At 38.2% G+C, this 17,867-nt stretch overlaps 3 protein-coding genes across 13 annotated transcripts in view; 2 read left to right on the top strand and 1 right to left on the bottom strand.

The window, feature by feature from the left end:
• LOC136248929 (uncharacterized) overlaps window positions 1-17,867 on the bottom strand; it is a 43,376-nt gene that overhangs the window by 16,923 nt on the left and 8,586 nt on the right. Inside the window, exon 3 of one of the 3 annotated variants that reach the window (XR_010697922.1) lies at window positions 16,556-16,781. The exons of the other annotated variants lie outside the window; for them this stretch is intronic. The gene's annotated coding sequence lies outside the window, so the exon portion shown is untranslated. Of the gene's footprint in view, window positions 1-16,555; window positions 16,782-17,867 lie in introns of those variants that run through there. 3 annotated transcript variants of the gene reach the window in all.
• On the top strand, window positions 44-8,454 carry LOC136248926 (uncharacterized). 8 transcript variants are annotated; one of them, XM_066040790.1, is made up of 8 exons: window positions 45-494; window positions 694-1,124; window positions 2,281-2,386; window positions 2,551-2,588; window positions 3,802-4,329; window positions 4,390-4,417; window positions 6,420-6,658; window positions 7,660-8,454. In XM_066040790.1, the coding sequence occupies exons 5-8, from the start codon at window positions 3,805-3,807 to the stop codon at window positions 8,095-8,097; spliced, it is 1,230 nt and encodes a 409-aa protein (XP_065896862.1). In that variant the 5' UTR covers window positions 45-494; window positions 694-1,124; window positions 2,281-2,386; window positions 2,551-2,588; window positions 3,802-3,804; the 3' UTR covers window positions 8,098-8,454. The 8 variants fall into 8 exon arrangements, with proteins under 8 accessions (XP_065896864.1, XP_065896863.1, XP_065896862.1 ...); XM_066040789.1 differs by having other exon boundaries at window positions 2,269-2,386; XM_066040792.1 differs by lacking the exon at window positions 2,551-2,588 and having other exon boundaries at window positions 44-494.
• Window positions 8,440-17,526, top strand: LOC136248923 (dentin sialophosphoprotein-like). 2 transcript variants are annotated; one of them, XM_066040783.1, is made up of 10 exons: window positions 8,440-8,565; window positions 10,536-10,593; window positions 12,621-14,614; window positions 14,725-15,025; window positions 15,079-15,257; window positions 15,306-15,398; window positions 16,475-16,552; window positions 17,098-17,202; window positions 17,261-17,287; window positions 17,340-17,526. In XM_066040783.1, the coding sequence occupies exons 2-10, from the start codon at window positions 10,539-10,541 to the stop codon at window positions 17,376-17,378; spliced, it is 2,871 nt and encodes a 956-aa protein (XP_065896855.1). In that variant the 5' UTR covers window positions 8,440-8,565; window positions 10,536-10,538; the 3' UTR covers window positions 17,379-17,526. The 2 variants fall into 2 exon arrangements, with proteins under 2 accessions (XP_065896855.1, XP_065896856.1); XM_066040784.1 differs by lacking the exon at window positions 16,475-16,552.

The following is a 17,867-nucleotide window of genomic DNA, read 5'->3' as shown; positions in this document are numbered from 1 at the left end:
CGTTTCAATTTTAAGAAAAGGATGTAGCATTTAGATATTTGAGTATGGATGTAGACTCAGTTCCTAGCTCTGTTCTAGACTCGGTTCTAGATGGCATCTACTGGCACAAAGTGGCGTGAGATAATAAGCTACGTACTAGACTGTATGGTATCTATGGCTGCACCAGACTAACACATAATATTTTTTAATATCTATGACCATAGGGGGCGTATATAATCATCTATGCTAAACGAACCCAGAGGCGTTTTCATCTCCTTGACGACCAACAACAGGCACATAATCTTCAATCACGTGCGATAGATACGTGCTAATTCTTGCCAAACCGCTCGTCCCGTCAGCTCCAATTTCAAATTTTGATTTTGTGGCGCTGTGAAGCAGGTGACCAGTTATTGAGTCAGAAGCCGATACTTTAGCCATAGATAGTAGAAGGCGCGATCCATGCTTCAGCACTCTGTGGCAAGAGCAGTCAGTAGTCTACAATGCTTGACGTTATGGTACGTGTTCTACCCCGCTTTGTTCTGTCTCCTTGTTGAATTGTCGCTCTGTATGGCGGACCTTGCGAGCGACTAAATTACTGGTAGATATTATTACTGAGAAATTGTGACTTTGTGTATAGCATCATAGATAATAGACACCGGTAGGGGTGTCTATTATCTATGATAACATAGATCCTTTATACCCCTATGTTTATAGGATGCCGAATGACAGAGGATCCTGTTACGATTGATACTAGCTATAATGGAGGGGAGACCATGAGGCGCTAGTGGCAGTTGTGGTGACAGTAACCTCTAAACTTTGAAGTGTCAGGATTTATTTCAGTAAACAGATTTGTTTTGGGGAATTTCCCAGCCATGAAAGTGACGATTGAATTACTATTACGTAATGATGACGAGTCATATGACTGAAGCGATGACACGTGTTCTACATTTGCAGGGGTATGCCTGCTTTATCAGCCCTCGTCCTTGCAATCATGGTGTTAAGAAAATATCTATGCTGTGCTGCAAACTGCAGAGAAGTTTTCTTGGATGTTTTTGTGTACAACCCAGGCAACAAGTCTGTATTTTTCTTCTACTGGTATCAACACACTGAGAGTACAGTAGCTACTTTGTGGCATATGAAAGGAGGTACAGAAACTTGTGTGTTTGCATGGTTATGTACCTATCGATATTACACCCCACCTTGAGTAGTAAGTAGATAAGAATTTGCAGAAGATTTGTCTCATGCAACAAGCATAGGCATATTGTGAGATATGGTGGTTTGTGCATGAAGTTGTCTCCTAGGATTTGGGAATTTGTGCAAATGCCCACCTCTGCTCCAAGTGTGGTGAGATGTAAGATAGGTATATTCAGTGTGACCTGCATTTCTGTACAAGCGATTCCCTTGTTGAGTGTATTGCTGCTTATGGTATTACTTGTACGTTAATATACCACATAATTTTATTAACGTACGAGTAATACCAAAAGTGGTGATACAGTCAACAAGGGAAGCACTTGTACAGAAATGCAGACACTAAACAGTGAAACTATTGATTGCTATTCATCAAAAACCAGGTTTCATGGGAAGCCACATTGTGATATTTAGCATTAAGAAGCTATTACTTAGTGATTTCTAGGTCCTCAGGAACGAATTGAGTTGTTATCCGATTGTAACAGCACTGCAGTGGGCTCGCAGTATTTCCGTAGCAAAACTAATCGCCATTATCCTTGAAAGATATGATAACTAACCAGCCTCTAGTCAGTTTTCCCACAAAGTCTCCATGACAGGACCTAGATAATATAACCACTTGTTGATACTGCCCTAAAAAATTAGTACTAATTGGCTGACAGCTGCTATTTTTGATGAATAATAACATTAAGCAGTAGCACTAAACGCATATTGCAGGGACTTAATTTTGCATATTGCAGGGACTTAATTTTGCATATTGCAGGGACTTAATTTTACGCTTGACTATCTTCCACAGTAAATTATTAACACTCACTTTGTATGATTCCTCCGCTATTATCACGTGGCTATACAACGCTTTGAAGTTAACAACCTTCTCACTAATACCTGCTCAAGTTTCGTGCTAATATTGCACTAATATTGCACCATCCATTATCGCGAATCGAAAAATAATAACCTATTATTAAGCGCCTAACCCGTAACCTTAAGTTACCTGAAGAATATCTTGAAACAAACAGGGAAACAGTACTAACTTGATGTCTACATATATATATATATATTTTTTATTTTATTTTTGTCAAAACTGTCCATAAAATCTACCACAAGAATCACCATTAGGACTCTGCTCATGAAGATGACCACAAGGTGACTGATCTTGGGTAATTTGCTGAAAGGGATGATGTTTAACAGCTAGTGCCACTGTGTAGATCGACGACATAAGAAGGTACCATGCATATAATATAGTGTTGGTGTTCATTAATTAGAGTGGTATTATAACGGGTGTGCGAATCAAGTTTGTGGGTGTTTGGATCTGTTTGTGTGGCGCTGTAAAGTTTGTTGTGACTATATTCATAAACAGTTTTCCTTATACTGATTAACCATATATAGGTGAGCGAGTTTTCCTTATACTGATTAACCAAATATAGGTGAGCGACGTCTTGTGCTTAATTTTATTATAATTCCTTTAATATGATGTCTATCTCTGTGATATAATATTTAAACAAGGTAAGACATGTAACAAACCATCTGTCTCTTTGTTTGGTAACATTAGCATCATTAAGGACATAAACTGGCTTCTTGTATGCAATTGTGGTGAAAATTTGGCCATTAATGCCTGACCTTACCAATATCTTCATGTCAACAATGGCTTGTATTTTATCTGTGTAGCCCAGTACTGTCAATGATGTGTCCCAAAAAATTGATGTTTGTTTTGACATTTTTGTTTGTTCATGGTAGCTCCTGAGGCTTGAAGGGCTATTATAAGGTGACTATCATGCTCTTCTTGTGTACTACCGTAAACTAGAACATCACCCATTATACACACAACTATCTCCATTCCTTCTAGTGTCTGGGACATTTTCTGCTGAAAATGTTTGAGGGCAGAAGTAATGCCCAGGGTAGGCATAGATGACCTAAAGAGGTTGTAAAAATGGCAGTTACCTCACAATATCTAGTTTAAAGGATATTTTTTAATATTCAGTTGAGCTACGCTAAAGCAAACACCGTTACATTGTAGACCAGCACTTACTCTATCCACATTCTGATTTGTATGGCCATTAGATGTTAAACAGTGACGCTGTAGAGCTGATTGTAAGAGCATGCGAAAATACTTTTTACGTCAATTTACGTAAAGCTTGTTGCACACTTTGGCAAAGTAAAATGTATAATCTATTCTTTAGCAGCATAAGTAGGGTGCAATCAACACAACTTCAGGCTGAATGGGATTTTGAAGTCCTTTTGGTCACCCCGAAGGGACCTAAAACCTACTGTAACTTTGACAGGCAGTACAAAAAAATTTTTTTTTCTCTCAACATGTATATGCAGCCCTGCTACAAATACCAATCGCTATTTACACTAGAGGTCTCCCTCACTAGTATACAAAAAAAACTGACACGGAAACACTTTAGCATACCATACTAAAACCACAAATGACGTATACCACCAAAGTTTCGTGCGAAGCACCCGAATCTCCATGAACAAAGGTTAAAACTACTCTACTTACTTTAGTGAATGTCTTCTTTAATGGTACTCACATAACAGAAACAAATTTCTAGTTACAAGGAAATGGGCCTTAGTATGTGCAACTGCCATATGGTATTATATGAATGGTTTATTGACATGAAATTGTGTTGCTTGTAGAGTATGGCATCTAAAAAGAAGACACATTTGGACCCTAATCAGATAATAGAGTCAAGCCCTCATTTTCTTCAATATATGATTCAGTTGGTTGAACACATGCTTCAAGACAGTGAAATTCTAAAGCGTACAGACTGCAAAAACATCAGAAGCTACCGACACTTAAAAAGCAGTTTGCAGAGGCTACTAAACTTACTTTACAAAGCAGAGTCAGTGTCCTTGATTACATGTTCAGATACAGAGCGATACTTGGCACAGTTGAAGTCTCTACAAGCTGAATTCTTTGCCATCGGTGGTGATACTAGTGGGGTGTGTGCAGAAGCTATATCTATTCTTGATGTACTAAAAGCTTATGTTGTATCCAAGAAGGATGGGACAAAACCTGGAACTGCACAAAGGAAACTTATTGAGACATCAGCGGATGAAAAATATAAGCAATTTCATGACTTCAGTCATGCTCAGTTTCCTCAGTCTGAATTGTTGGCTTACCCTCTAGGAGGTGGACACAGCAAAATACCTAACGATGATCAGGTAAATGTGGCCACTTCTGTATATCCAAAAGTTAAGTTCATGTCTCTTTTATATATGTAGAACAATGATGCCAGTATTAATCCTACCGGTTAGTAAACATTTTAATCAACATACGGTGAAACCTTACCTTAGTATGTCACTAGGGCTGTGTGATAATGAAGGTACCTATTCATAACTGTGCTGTTTCAGTACGTTGGTACTGTGTAGTAGGGATCATGCAAGTTTGGGCTTTCTTTCCCTTCAATATCACCCAAAAACAACGCCAGTTGTAGTAGCTACAGTGTATGTATCTTGGACTTACATATGCCTTTGTCTTCTTTTGTGTCCCATTTCTTTTTCCGTTACCTCAAAGGTGTTGATTAGTGGTAACATGCAGAGGCTTCATTGCAGTACAAGCTGGTTGCTACAAGAATCATCCATTTTCCATAGTGATTGGATTGATCGCATAGGCACTACTCGTACTGTTCTTTGTAATGCTGTATAGAGGTTATCTATACCTGAAAACAAAGCAGAAAACTATTCACAATTAACAGTTGGGGTGCGTGTCAAATAGCAATTTCAGTAGTGACTAGATTGATTGCAGAGGCACTTCTTGCACTGTTCTTTATTTATAATGGGTGCTATATTTGTCTCTCACCCACTTGTTTATGTGCTGTATTTTTTTCATATAGTACTCACAGCAGTGCTTTAACTAATTACTATTTAAGTAGACTTGCCAGCAGCCCATGTTACTTTTTAGCTTTCTACTCAGTCCAAGCAGGCCAATTTTATTTCCTATATGTAAAAGGCGGCTGACACAAATGATGCAATGATGGCAAGCACAGCACACTGGCAATTTAGTCTTCCCAAGTAAGATAGCGAATAAAGTGGACTGTTATTGCCATTCTTGCCAAGTTGTATTTTAGTGACCTTCAATTACTAAAATTTGTGTCACTTATTGTCTTGCATTAAATTTCAGTCACTTACTACAGTGGAACCCGTGTTACGGTCACCTGGATTAAGCGGTCACCTTTGCATAACGGCCATGGTCACGAGGTCCCAAATATTTTCCCATACAAAATTTTGTATGCATTGTGGTCTGCATTAAACGGTCACCTGTCTAATGTGTATAACGGCCAACCACGAATTCTCCTATGAATCACTGTATACATAACTCCATCCTTCCTATAGCAGTCGCTTCCTTTTATGGTGGCTTGTTCACCACGGCACCGTTTCAATTAATGCGCAATTATCACACTTCTGCCTTTCAATGAATGCTATACAGACTATCAGGCTTCATTGCTTAAACGTATTCAATAGCTATAACCAACATTCATAACAAACTCACCTTGCCCTTTCTGTATAAAGACTAGTAAAATAATACTCTATTGCGGTTGGCGCGAGCCTCTTAGTAATAATTACTCATTTATAACAGTCATAGCCACTAAAATGCTGCAGACCACCTTATGCAGGTTTTCTCTATAACAGCCACCTGTATATAAAGGCCAGATATATCTGGTCCCAAGGTGACCATTATAGACAGGTTCCACTGTATATGGTATTCATAACTGTATTACATCTTCTGCATTACTGTTCTGTGTTTTGCAGCACTGTTGTTACTGTACAGAAAATACAGCACGCTTTGGTAGATCAATTATCACACAGCCATAGGCATCACTGTAAACTGTGGCATATCTTTTAGACCATTCTTGTACTTTTTGTATACAATTTCCTTCCAAGTGAAGCCCCTTGTTAGAGAAATGTTTGACCCAAGAGTGACTAGGTAGGTTTCACTGTTCATGTGCCTGTTATTCTGTAGAATTGTAAAACTCTCGTGAGGACATATAGTAGTAAGTCATATCAATGCTGTGCTATGTATTGGACGAATGTTGAGTTGACCATACTGTTCCAATATGACATAATGAATCGCTATAAAAAATTATTTGCAATGCCAGTATATTATTGAATTTAGAAATACATGGAATACAGTATAATACCTGATTCTGTGTTTAACTGTTTTTGTGAAGCATATACAGTGATAGAATGTGAACTAGGGGACTGCATTTATTGTGTAACATGTACATGTTTCCATAAGATCATTTTATTTCCAGGCAATGAACCACTGGCAGAGAATCTTGCCAAGAGCGACCAGCCACCTGATGACGGTGATGTCCCCCCAAGTGGTGAAGCTGCCATACAGGAGAGTAATAATAGTCCAGTTAACCCTCCCCATTATCAAGGTGTTCTTGATGGGTTTGCTAGTGGTGGAAATACACGGTTCACCAGTCTGCAGCTTTCCCCATATTTGTATGGTGAAGGGACCAAGGAACAGCTTCTACCTGTCAAACAGGTAATGGGTAGTAATTGATTAGGTTTATGATCAGAATACCTTACTATCATACAGTACGCTAGTGCTGTATAGTAGTTTGGGTTTTCTTGCCCTTCAATGCCGCTCAAAAAACAACCTCACTTTTCCTTTTTTTTTAATTAACGGTATTGGCTAAATGTAACCAAGCCCAATATAATACTTTCAGTGAGGCCCCAAATCTTTCCAGCAAGTTTGGAATTTTAAAATTTTTCTATTTAACTGAATTTTCTACTGACTAACTGATGCTTTCAGCCAAGCATAACTCAACTATGCTTAATATTACGGGCTTCGCTGTTTGACATTGCTTTGGTCCGAGATGTGCCTTTTTGTCGACTGCAACTGCTACAGTGCATGCATCATGGACTTACCTTTGTTCTCCTTTTGTCGTATTTCTTTCTGCACTGCCTCATTTGTGGTAGTCAAATATAAGGGGAAACAAAAAGCAAGGAAATAAGTGCAGCTATATACTAGAGGACATTTAATCTCTACTTATACTTGTAATACATGACTATACAGTGGCAGTGTAATGCTTTTGTGGCATATGGTATTTCTATAATTTTAATAGCAGCATTTATGCAGGCACCATTCATTTTAAGACAGAGCCCTACTAAACAAGTATAAGTGATTATATACATAAATAAAAGATGAAACAACGGAGGTCATCTATACTTGTAGTGGACATTTAAATATATAATTTTCCATGTGCTGCTAGTGCACACTTGCTGTGGATGATGTTGCCAGATGGCCTTTGCGTGATCAAGTGCAAAGACGGCTGGGACAAGACTAGCACTTTGGGTCCCCACACCATCACTGTGTAGCTTTCTGTGGGGTGCTGGTTTCCCCTCTTCCAGAAGAGCTTGCCTGTGTGTGTATCAAGCTGGTGTGTATGCATGTACGTAGTGTGTACGCATATGTGCTTATGCTCAAGTTGTATATGGTATGTTTAGGACATAATGAAATTATTAATTATTGTGTACTTTTAGCAATGTAACTTTGAAGAAACGGTGGCTGATCCAGTGGTTGATCCAGTGGAAGCAATAGATCATCCAACAGCTCAGAACTCTGCGCAGTTGTGTTCTCAAACTAATAGTAATGGCGGACTTGCTACCTGTGAAATAGTTTCCCCAACTACTACAACTTATACGACCACCATCACAGTACATGCAAAGGACAGTATCAAGGATGTGAAAAAAGAAACAGAATTGGATTCTTTCACTAGTGAATGTGGGGGCCTTGCTGAGGCTCGAAGAAAGTCACCAGTTCCAATTGGGCCATTGCATTCTCCAGTTGGTACAATTACTGTTTGCCCAATACCAGTGTCTGGTGGTCCTCAGAATGTGGTTACTGCTAGCACACAGCAGGCAGCCACTGTTTGGAATTATGAAGAACTGTCACTAGATCCTAGAAATACCAGGTTGTAATGTGCAACAATTTGCACAAATGGTAGGCACCATAAAATAGCAACCCAGGACTGTTTTAACACAGAAGTTGTGGGATCAGCAAAATATATCTGGAAGCATCAAGGGATGTCAACCAGGCTTGTTTTTTAACTTGAATTGCTGACATTTTGTACATGTATGCATGTTTTACATACTAGCTACTGTGTGTGTGTCAAACGTGTTCTCTTTATATACAGTAGAATAAAAATGTTGCTATGCTGGTAGTGAAAATCTGATGTGTAATTTCTTGCATGACTGTTCTGTATTTTAATTCCAAAGTCTTATTGATTTAACAAATTATGTAAATATTCTCAATTGATTTAACAATATTGTTTTAGAGTTGGGTGTGTCCTCAGTAGTGTTTGTAAGGGAGACTGCTTCAGTATAAAAATACTGCTTTTCTGTAGTGGGGTTCTGTCGGATGATCTGGTCACTTTTGTGCTCACAGCGGTAAGTTGTATGGTGTAACTCGTAAACAATAGTGGGGAAACGACATTTCTGTCGAGTCATAGCCCACAGGGCGTGGGCCATACCACCGCATACCGAGTGTTTGAAAGCCTGGGTAATACCCGACACAGTATGCCACGTTGCATCACATGTTATAGTTATTACTGTAAATGTGGATTATACTAAGCTTCTGGGTCGCACTATTGGTGTTTCTCCAACTATTGCTCGATTGGTAGCTTCTGCTAACATGAAGCAACAAATTTTACAATTCATCGATAAGTGTTCTGTTTGGGGAGAATATAAGATATGGATCTTTAAAAAACTTTGTGTCTTCTGTTCTACATTTTCATTTAGCTGTTGAGAGGCTTACTGTGTCTATTACTTCAGCACAGTCATCAATATTGAAATTCGTGAAAAGTTGGTTGAACCTCCCCAGAAATTGCACTCCTGGAACTGTTTTCCACCCGGATGTGTTGGATCTCCCTTTTTTACCACACCTGAAGCAATCAGCTAAGCTTTCATACATTCTGGCTATTGAACGGTCAGTTGATCCACTGATTATAGAGCTGTGACATTCTATTTTAGCTAACAGATCCGATGTCTCTTCCACTGTCCTTGACTGTTTATCTGCTGCTAAGGCTTCAGTTTCCAACATTCACTCTGCAACTTTCAAGAACTATGCACACCACAACTTACGTTCTGCTCACGTTAGATATTGGAAATCAAAACTGGAACCATTAACTGTTCAAAATAATTTTTGAGATATTGTAACTCTGGAGCAAGCTTGCCCTCTGTGGAAGAGATTGACGTATGGCCTCCCTGAAAAACAGCTGTCCTTCCTGCTACGTGCTGGTTGTGACACTCTACCGACCCCTATGAACCTGGCCAGATGGAACATCATTATGTCAAGCTCCTCAACCCACAACAAACCATAATTATTTTGACTGGCTGTCCTGCTGCTCTAGATCAAGGCAGGTATACCTGGAGACATGATTCAGTTTTACAGGTCCTTGTTTATGGGCTCCAATAGCATTTACCTGAAACATTCAAACTTTACGCTTACCTTCCAGGTTATCTTGCTAGTTCCAGCCCCCCTAGTACCATCCCAACCAATCTTTCCTCTACCCTCAGCAGGCTTGACTTGGTATTGGTTTCTAATGATTCCATTTGTTTGTTTGAATTGACAGTACCAACTAATACCCAGCAACATCTTCTTGCTGCTAGAGATAGAAAAGAAGATCGATATAGCTCCTTGCAATATGACCTTCAGCTTTCTGGGTTAACTGTCAACTTTGTTCCCATTGAAATTGGTTGTTTAGGTCACCTTTTGTCAGAAACAATTGCTCAAGTGGCTACTGCTTGTGAAGTGCCAAAGAAAACTGTAAGATCCTTGTTTGAGCAGGCAGCTCGCATTGCTGTGTCCTGCTCTTACAGAATTTTTAATTCTAGAGCCTCCCCGGACTGGGATCTTTTAGACCACCTTAGGTAAACTTTAAGTATTGGTGTATTGTAATTTAATTTTAGTTAATGTAAGTCTTGCCAGGGCTCCTGTACTGATCCATCAGCACATGGTACCCCTGTGTCTAGGCCCCTGTATGCTTGTAATGTATATTTTGTCTTAATCATTAAGACCTTTATTCTCTCCGGGGTAGTGTAGCCGGCCGCCAGCTCCTTCGCAAATTTTTTTTGAAGGAGCGGGTGGTGCCAGACTAGTTGTTATTTATTTACTAGCACTGGTACCTGCAGGATTTTATTGCCCTGATTACACATATTTCAGTATAGTTAGCTATACATGTAGCCACATTCTTCAAACCACTTTTATCTGCATATGTGGGGGGATTAAGTAACATTGCATTGTTGTGTCAAAAAGTATTAGCGTTGGTCAATTTTAGTGATATTGTATTGTTCTGAGCATGACAAATTGATATTAAACATAAATACTATTTATGATGTGTGTACTTAATATTTTACAGAGGATGAGTATCACAGAGGCATCAAATATAGAAGATACTGTTAAGGATGCTGTCTGCAGTGAGTTACTGAGGATAATGATGAGGGGTGTAAATTTCAAGGGCTAGAAAATGATTCAAAAGCTTACTGTATAGCTGGAAATTTTTGAGGGATGAAACTTTTGTGAATTTTGTGAGTAAGGCCATGCCAAGTCAAACCTTAGTTTCTGGTCACCCGCCCACATGAAAAACCTGGAATCCTATAGTATGTACACATTAAGCTGAATCCTCAAAAACATTTAATAACTCATGGATGCAATTGCACACAATCTTGAAGTTTGGTTCATTTGTAGTACTGCTTGACTTGTTAAAAATATTTCATTTTGTTCAAATGTTTGACATAATATTTACGGCCAATAAAAATTTTCACAATACATTTCCTATGGAGAAGCCACATAAGTACAGTGTCCATTACAGCCCTTTCCCAAACTTGTAATGGAGTCAAACTATACGTGTCTGTTGTTGACACCTTTGCTGTCACCACTAATTATCTAGTTGGCTGAAATGTTAACTCTGTTGAGAAAAAATCCACTTTTAATTTTTAGCTGTTTTGCTCAACTTGTACATACTATAGTTTATGAGGACTATTATTACTATTATAGGCACTTAAGTGCATGTCATGACCCAGTAAAAACCAAGGACACCGCAAAAGATCAAGGTACTCTAATAGAACAGTTAGGTATTCTAATAGAGCACTCACACTAACCTTAACTCTATTACTGAGAGCAGTCAGGTATAAATGCTTCACTACTAAAATGTTTCTGACTTTAGTTTTGTCTTTGATTTTATAGCTATTATCTGTTACCATTAATCAAAGAGGCTTCAGTAAACACTACCCTAATAGCATCGGATAGGCCATAACTTTAACTTTCCTAACAATTAAAATGTGGCCTTCTAATGATTAATCTTCAGTGGATCTAAACTTTGACTTCCTTATCACTGAACACTGGTAACACTGACTGGAAAACCAGTAACAATCGGTGAGTTCAAACTTCAACTTTTCCACGACTACATAGTTGTGTGGTCATATAGATTGGCAAGTGGCAAAACCCTTAGGTAAAGCATCAACATGATCACTGAAAAACACAATAGCCTGGAGCACTGCAATGACTCAGAACTTTGACAGTTACTTTTCTCAAGGTTTACTAAATAGAAGGCTGGAAACATGTAGTGGGCTAAGACTTCACATTTAAATGAAGTGTTTCTGGTGTGTAAATAGTTTCATTTCATTTTGGTTCATTTGAACAACTTAGCTAATAAATAATACTTTCCTGACATAGCTAATCAGACATTTCACTTGGAAAGCAAAAGTAGCTACATGAGCAGACCTTTCCTGTAGTGCTTAGCTATACATTGTTGTGCTCGGTTGTTTAAAAGCAGTGTAGTCAGCCATCAACAATTTTTATAGTGCATTTAAACATAAGCATAATTACTTATGCTAAGAATGTTGGTTTTAATACACAAAGATCAACATGAATCAGCTAAATTGAGTAAGTAATCTTACTGAATATTACTAAACAGTGTGTCATTATAGTATACAGGAGTCATGATAGTCTTGAAGTCTTGATCATCCGCCCACCCACATCTTTCTGTTGGCTAGGGAGTGACCAGGTATGACTTGGAGTGGCCTAATAATAGCTTCGTCAAAATATAATTGTGAAATGTTTCAGGTTTACACATAGCTATTACCTTATTAAATCCGTTTTCTAGACTTTCATGAATAAAAAATGCTAAATCGGATTTTGCACAGTTTCGCAAAAGTTTCAACCCTCAAAAATTTCCCGCTACACGGTATTTATCGTTCTAATTTTTTTGTGTTTGTATTGTATGTGTGAATTTATTCAGTTGTGAGTCAAATCTATGAAACATTTTTGGCATAACTGAATTAAAATTCTAACATAAATTATACCACCACCAAATAAACAGTCCCTATAGTATGTAGTTTGTAATGGTCATATAATTATTGTTGTGCTTGTGTCCAATAATACTTACATGGGTTGGGAGCTAAGAGTTGTATTTCATTAGCCATGTATATTCCTGTTACTTCAGAATCCAAAAACGTTAATGAGAGGGAAAGAGTACCATTTACTGAAAAAAAGAGCATTGACGTCACATATAGTAATGACATCATTTCATATTCAAGCAGTCCAGACTTGGATCCAAACTACACTACACTGAAAGTAGTATCACACACCATAACAAAGGGTACTCCTGTGAATAATTATGATGGTCTTCCACTGGTAGAAAATCAATCAGTATGTAGAAGAACATATGGAGATCACCACCATGTGAAAAGTTCTTCCATGGGAACATCTTCAGATGAAAATAACGGCACAGATATGAAAGATTTTTCCATGGAAACATATTCAGATGAAAGTAACGACATAGGTGCGAAAGTTTCTACTTCCATGGGAACAACTTCAAATGAAAGTAACGGCACAGGTATGAAAAGATATTCCATGAAAACATTTTCAGATGAAAGTAATGACACAGGTGCGAAAGGTTCTTCCATACAAATGTCTTCAGATGAAAATAACGATGCAGGTGTGAAAGGTTCTACTTCCATGGAAACATCTTCAGATAAATGTAGTGACACAAGTGTGAAAAGTTCCTTTTCCATGCAAACATCTTCAGATGAAAGTAGTGACGCAGGTGCGAAAGGTTCTTCCATGCAAACATCTTCAGATGACGGTAGTGACACAGGTGCGAAAAGTTCTTCTTCCATGCAAACATCTTCAGATGAAAGTAGTGACACAGGTGCGAAATGTTCTTCCATGCAGACATCTTCAGATGAAAGTAGTGACACAGGTGCGAAAAGTTCCTCATCCATGCAAACATCTTCAGATGAAAGTAGTGACACAGGTGCGAAAAGTTCATCTTCTATGCAAATATCTTCAGATGAAAGTAGTGACACAGGTGCGAATAGTTCATCTTTCATGGAAACATCTTCAGATGAAAGTAGTGACACAGGTGCGAAAAGTTCTTCTTCCATGCAGACATCTTCAGCTGAAAGTAATGACACAGGTGAGAAAGGTTCTACTTGCATGCAAACATCTTCAGATGAAAGTAGTGACACAGGTGGGAAATGTTTTTCTTTCATGCAAACATCTTCTGATGACACAGGTATGAAAGGTTCTACTTCCATGGGAACATCTTCAGATGAAAGTAACGGCACAGGTATGAAAGGTTTTTCCATGCAAACATCTTCAGATGAAAGTAATAACACATGCGCAAAAGGTTCTACTTCCTTGCAAACATCTTCAGATGAAAGTAGCAACACAGGTGGGAAATGTTCTTCTTTCATGCAAACATCTTCAGATGAAAATAGTGCAAAAAGTTCTTCCATGGAATGGCCACCACCAGCATTGCATACAAAAAAAATTCCAAAAACAAAACATATTAGATCTTTAAAGACACCATTTTTAAGCAGGAATTTCCCTGCTAAGCATGTACCAGCAAATGAGACTATGGATAAATCAGTAGAGTGGCCGCCACCTATGAACAGTAATAGCACATTACCAAAAAAGCTTTTGCCATCATATTCTGAAGCAACTACACGAAAGTCATGTAAACTTAAAGCACCTAAAAAAGTACCAAAGAATACAACTGGTAAAGGACGTGCTGGAAAAGGAATAACTCTTTCAGTAAAATGGCTGTCATGCACAAGCAGAGGAGTATTTACTGATGGGAAACCTCTGACAAGCAGCCACAGTCCACGTCAAAACTTGAAAGGGGATATTCAGCAACTGCCACCTAAGTCTAGACCAAAACGAAAGAATTCATTAGGCGGGAAGCAGCAGTTTAAAAGACGAAAGAGTTCATTAAGCAACAAGCAACGGTTTAAACTCTGGAAAGATATAATAAAATGGAAAGATATAGCTTCTTGCAGGAAAAGACCACTACCTTTGAAATACAAAAAATCAAAGCCACCATTCAAGAAAAGGAAAAAGAGGAGTCTTTCTTTCTTGGCCTATAAGCAACCTTCACACAGGGCACACACTACCACAAGGCCACCACATTATGGCAGCACTGTAACTATTGCAGTAAGTCTTTAAAGTGTTTGTAGCTAGCTATGTGATATGACATTGTGTACTATGCAATGTGTAATGTTATTTGTTATAATCATTATCATATATGGATTTTCTTACTTCAGGGTCAAGCCAATAGTTGTAGTGACAGTGCTCAGGACAGTGGGTCTAAGAGTGATAGTGATGATGAAGACAGTGACAGTCAAGAGAGCAATGATGAAAACACCAGTGATCACCATAGTGGTGGCCAAAGTGCAGCTGCAAGTAGTGGGGGAGATGATGATGGCAACAACAACAGAGATGACAATAATAGATGTCCAAGTGGGGGCAGTGGAGGTGATGGGGGTGGCAATGGTGATGACGACGACGATGATGATGATGGCAATGATAAAGATGATGATGATGGCAAGGCAGAAAAAGATAATGGTAAATGATAGCAATTCAGAGATCCATGTGCACTACAAATTTGTGATATATAGAAACAAGCAGTGATGGAGATGATTCTGTAATCCCCATATGTGCCTGTGATTTGTGTTCTGATTCTGCGTCTGTTGTGGTCACCAGTTTACCATCATCAGTGAATGCTTCACTACATCCTACTGCTCTAAATACAGTATTCACTGAGGAGGATTTAAGGAGGACTTTTAGACCTATAATGGTATTTTATACTGTATTGGTTCAGTGCTGTCACTGTTGTGTTATGCAGGTTGTACCGTTGCATCTTGTGATGGACTCTCCAGTGATGACAAATTATGTTAGGTGTGGTGAAATGTCATCTATGGTTACTGGCACACAGCAGGTATGTATGTACTTTTTAAATTTGTAATTTTGAACATTATCTAAATCGTGTTTCATAATTGGTTGTGTGTGCATGCATCAAGAGTACATAACTCATATACTGGTGTGGCAGTTGTGTAGTGTATGTATGTAGAGTGGCTATATGTTGGAAGGCAGTGTTATCGCTCTTTATACAGAAGATATTCGTATATTTCAAAAGCAGTTTATAGGGCCTGTTTTCCTGGGTTTGTATATTTCTATTTTACTACCAAACTTAATTCTTTTGGTTCCATCTTGTGTTACTGGTAATGTGAAATAATATTTCCTAGGTGTTTTAAAACCCAAAAGCAACCTCTTTGGAAAAACAATCCAAATCACACATTAGAAGTTTCGAGACAAACGGTTTTAAAGAATTCAAGTCAGCATAACTTGCCAAGTATAGCAAGCACACGTATGAAATTTACACAAGAGATGCATAAATTTGTTCCCTTTCAGACCACTTCCAGTACTTGTAGTTGCTTGTAGAGTTTCATGCCAAATAACATAGAAAATCTGAGCAGTTGGATGAGCGAAGTAGTATCATGAGTGCTCACAAAGGGGTGGGGGTGGCAGGGTGGGCAAGAGATAAACTTCAAAATGGAGGCAAACCACGACTGAAGTCCAGACACAAGATTACAGGGCTGCGTTGGCTACTTAGTGGCTGATATGCAGCAAAATCAACAGAAAAATGTTTGGCCAACAATATCAGCCATCCACCAGTAACCACTGATTCTTGCAAAGCTAGCCCTTCACAAGGCCAGAAACCACAAATTGAGCTCTCCACACCACCCAGAAAAGATTTCTGTTAAAACTAGCTTCAAGTAGTTTGAGTAGTACTGAGGGTCAAAACTAGTAATACAATGGTGTAGCTAACTAGCTATCCACTGGTGGTGTTAGTTTGATTTTGTCTGATGTGCAATTTGGATCAGTTAGTAGTAAAATCTGGTCACGTATTTATGATAGTTGAGTCACATTTAAAGCTACACTATTCCTTATTTAGACATTCAGTACACTACGGCTGTGCCTTATTACAAGTTATGATGTAACTGTGTGCAATAGGTGATGTGTACTCCATCACAACCATGCCATCAAGGTTGTAGAGGAGAGTCGGCTGTCTCAGAAATTATATTTAACCAGGTGAGTTGATTTTCCATTAGTGAAAGGGCTTGGAAACCACTACAAAACATGTGACCAAACAATTGATTTAATTTATTTAGTGACACTTGCTTAACATAATGTACAACGCATATGTCTTGTCAGTGGACCTGAACTGTCCATATCCAATTATCTTTCATGTATGTGACACATGAGCTCAATCTCCATTGAAGATGGAATTAGGATACATGGCAAAGACATGTCAAAGACTCTATGAGATAATACAAAATTATTTATCAAAAAGATTTCACATTGAAGAATTACTTTAATAGTCTTTTTTACAAACATTTACCCTTGCATTTCAATATTCAATGTTTTACATGGGAATGACTCTATCTTTATATGACTTATGACTTGAGAATAAATACTGAGAATACCTGTGTGGCTAAAAAAATTTTGTAGGGAATATTTTTGGAGGGTACATAAATCCAGAATTTCTATCCTCAGTAACAGTGGGCTCAATGAATAATTTCTTTGTTCCTATAAACTTCACAAAATTTAAAATTAATGTCTATGAAACCCTGTAGAACCTTCCAGGTGATAACTGTTCATCAACTCTACCACAAGATTTAAATTCAAGTGGAGGTGGACAATACATCGAGCAATTTTATGTGGAAGATGGTCCTCTGCAGGTATGTATGTATGTAGTAGCGGTACAATAAATGAGAATTTAAATGTGTCATATTTCAGGAACAAGAAAGTGTAGAAGCTCTGCAGGTAATATGTGATATATTATGCATGCTAGCTTGTAAATGTGAATTCCACGCAGGGTCTCACCTACTGGGACAGATGGTCAAGCCAGATATAACTTTCTTACAGAATTGTATTTGCTAGCAGTAACTGTGCGTGTGTAATTACCCAACTTTATTGTACAATGCAAATATATTAAGATGCAATATTTGTTGTTTACTAACATAACATAATCTCTTACCACAGTCATACTGACTGTAGCCTTACCAAACAACCTGATTAAGGATAATACACTTCAAGGCGTGCATAAGTACACTTATAGCGTGTGACTTAAAGTTTTCTTGTGAGATTTTTTAACCTGGCTGATTTTAGATGTGACAGAAGTGTGGGGGGTGTAGAAGGTGGGATGTATATAAATTTTACTATCGTGATACTAATATATTAATATAATATAATATTCATATTGTGATAGCTGTACATGTTAGATTACATGCATGATATTAATGCAAAAATGGCTGGCACAAAGTTTGTCAACAGTAGTCTTACCTCTTCTGCACTGGATGTCACCCACCAATACAGCTAAGCACACATCCTTCAGATGTAATAC

This window comes from Dysidea avara, chromosome 3 (assembly GCF_963678975.1).
Source record: "Dysidea avara chromosome 3, odDysAvar1.4, whole genome shotgun sequence".
In the NCBI taxonomy this organism is placed as follows: Eukaryota; Metazoa; Porifera; class Demospongiae; order Dictyoceratida; family Dysideidae; genus Dysidea; species Dysidea avara.
Note: the sequence above shows the minus strand (reverse complement) of the source record. Positions and strands in the feature narration are given on the sequence as shown.

Coding starts and splice junctions, on each gene's coding strand:
- LOC136248923 (XM_066040783.1), top strand. CDS start 10,539: ATGAGTATCACAGAGGCATCAAATATAGAAGATACTGTTAAGGATGCT. Junction 10,594..12,620: donor TGTTAAGGATGCTGTCTGCA/GTGAGTTACTGA, acceptor CTGTTACTTCAG/AATCCAAAAACGTTAATGAG. Junction 16,553..17,097: donor CAGAAATTATATTTAACCAG/GTGAGTTGATTT, acceptor GAAACCCTGTAG/AACCTTCCAGGTGATAACTG.
- LOC136248926 (XM_066040792.1), top strand. CDS start 3,805: ATGGCATCTAAAAAGAAGACACATTTGGACCCTAATCAGATAATAGAG. Junction 4,418..6,419: donor TGCCAGTATTAATCCTACCG/GTTAGTAAACAT, acceptor TTTTATTTCCAG/GCAATGAACCACTGGCAGAG. Junction 6,659..7,659: donor AGCTTCTACCTGTCAAACAG/GTAATGGGTAGT, acceptor GTGTACTTTTAG/CAATGTAACTTTGAAGAAAC.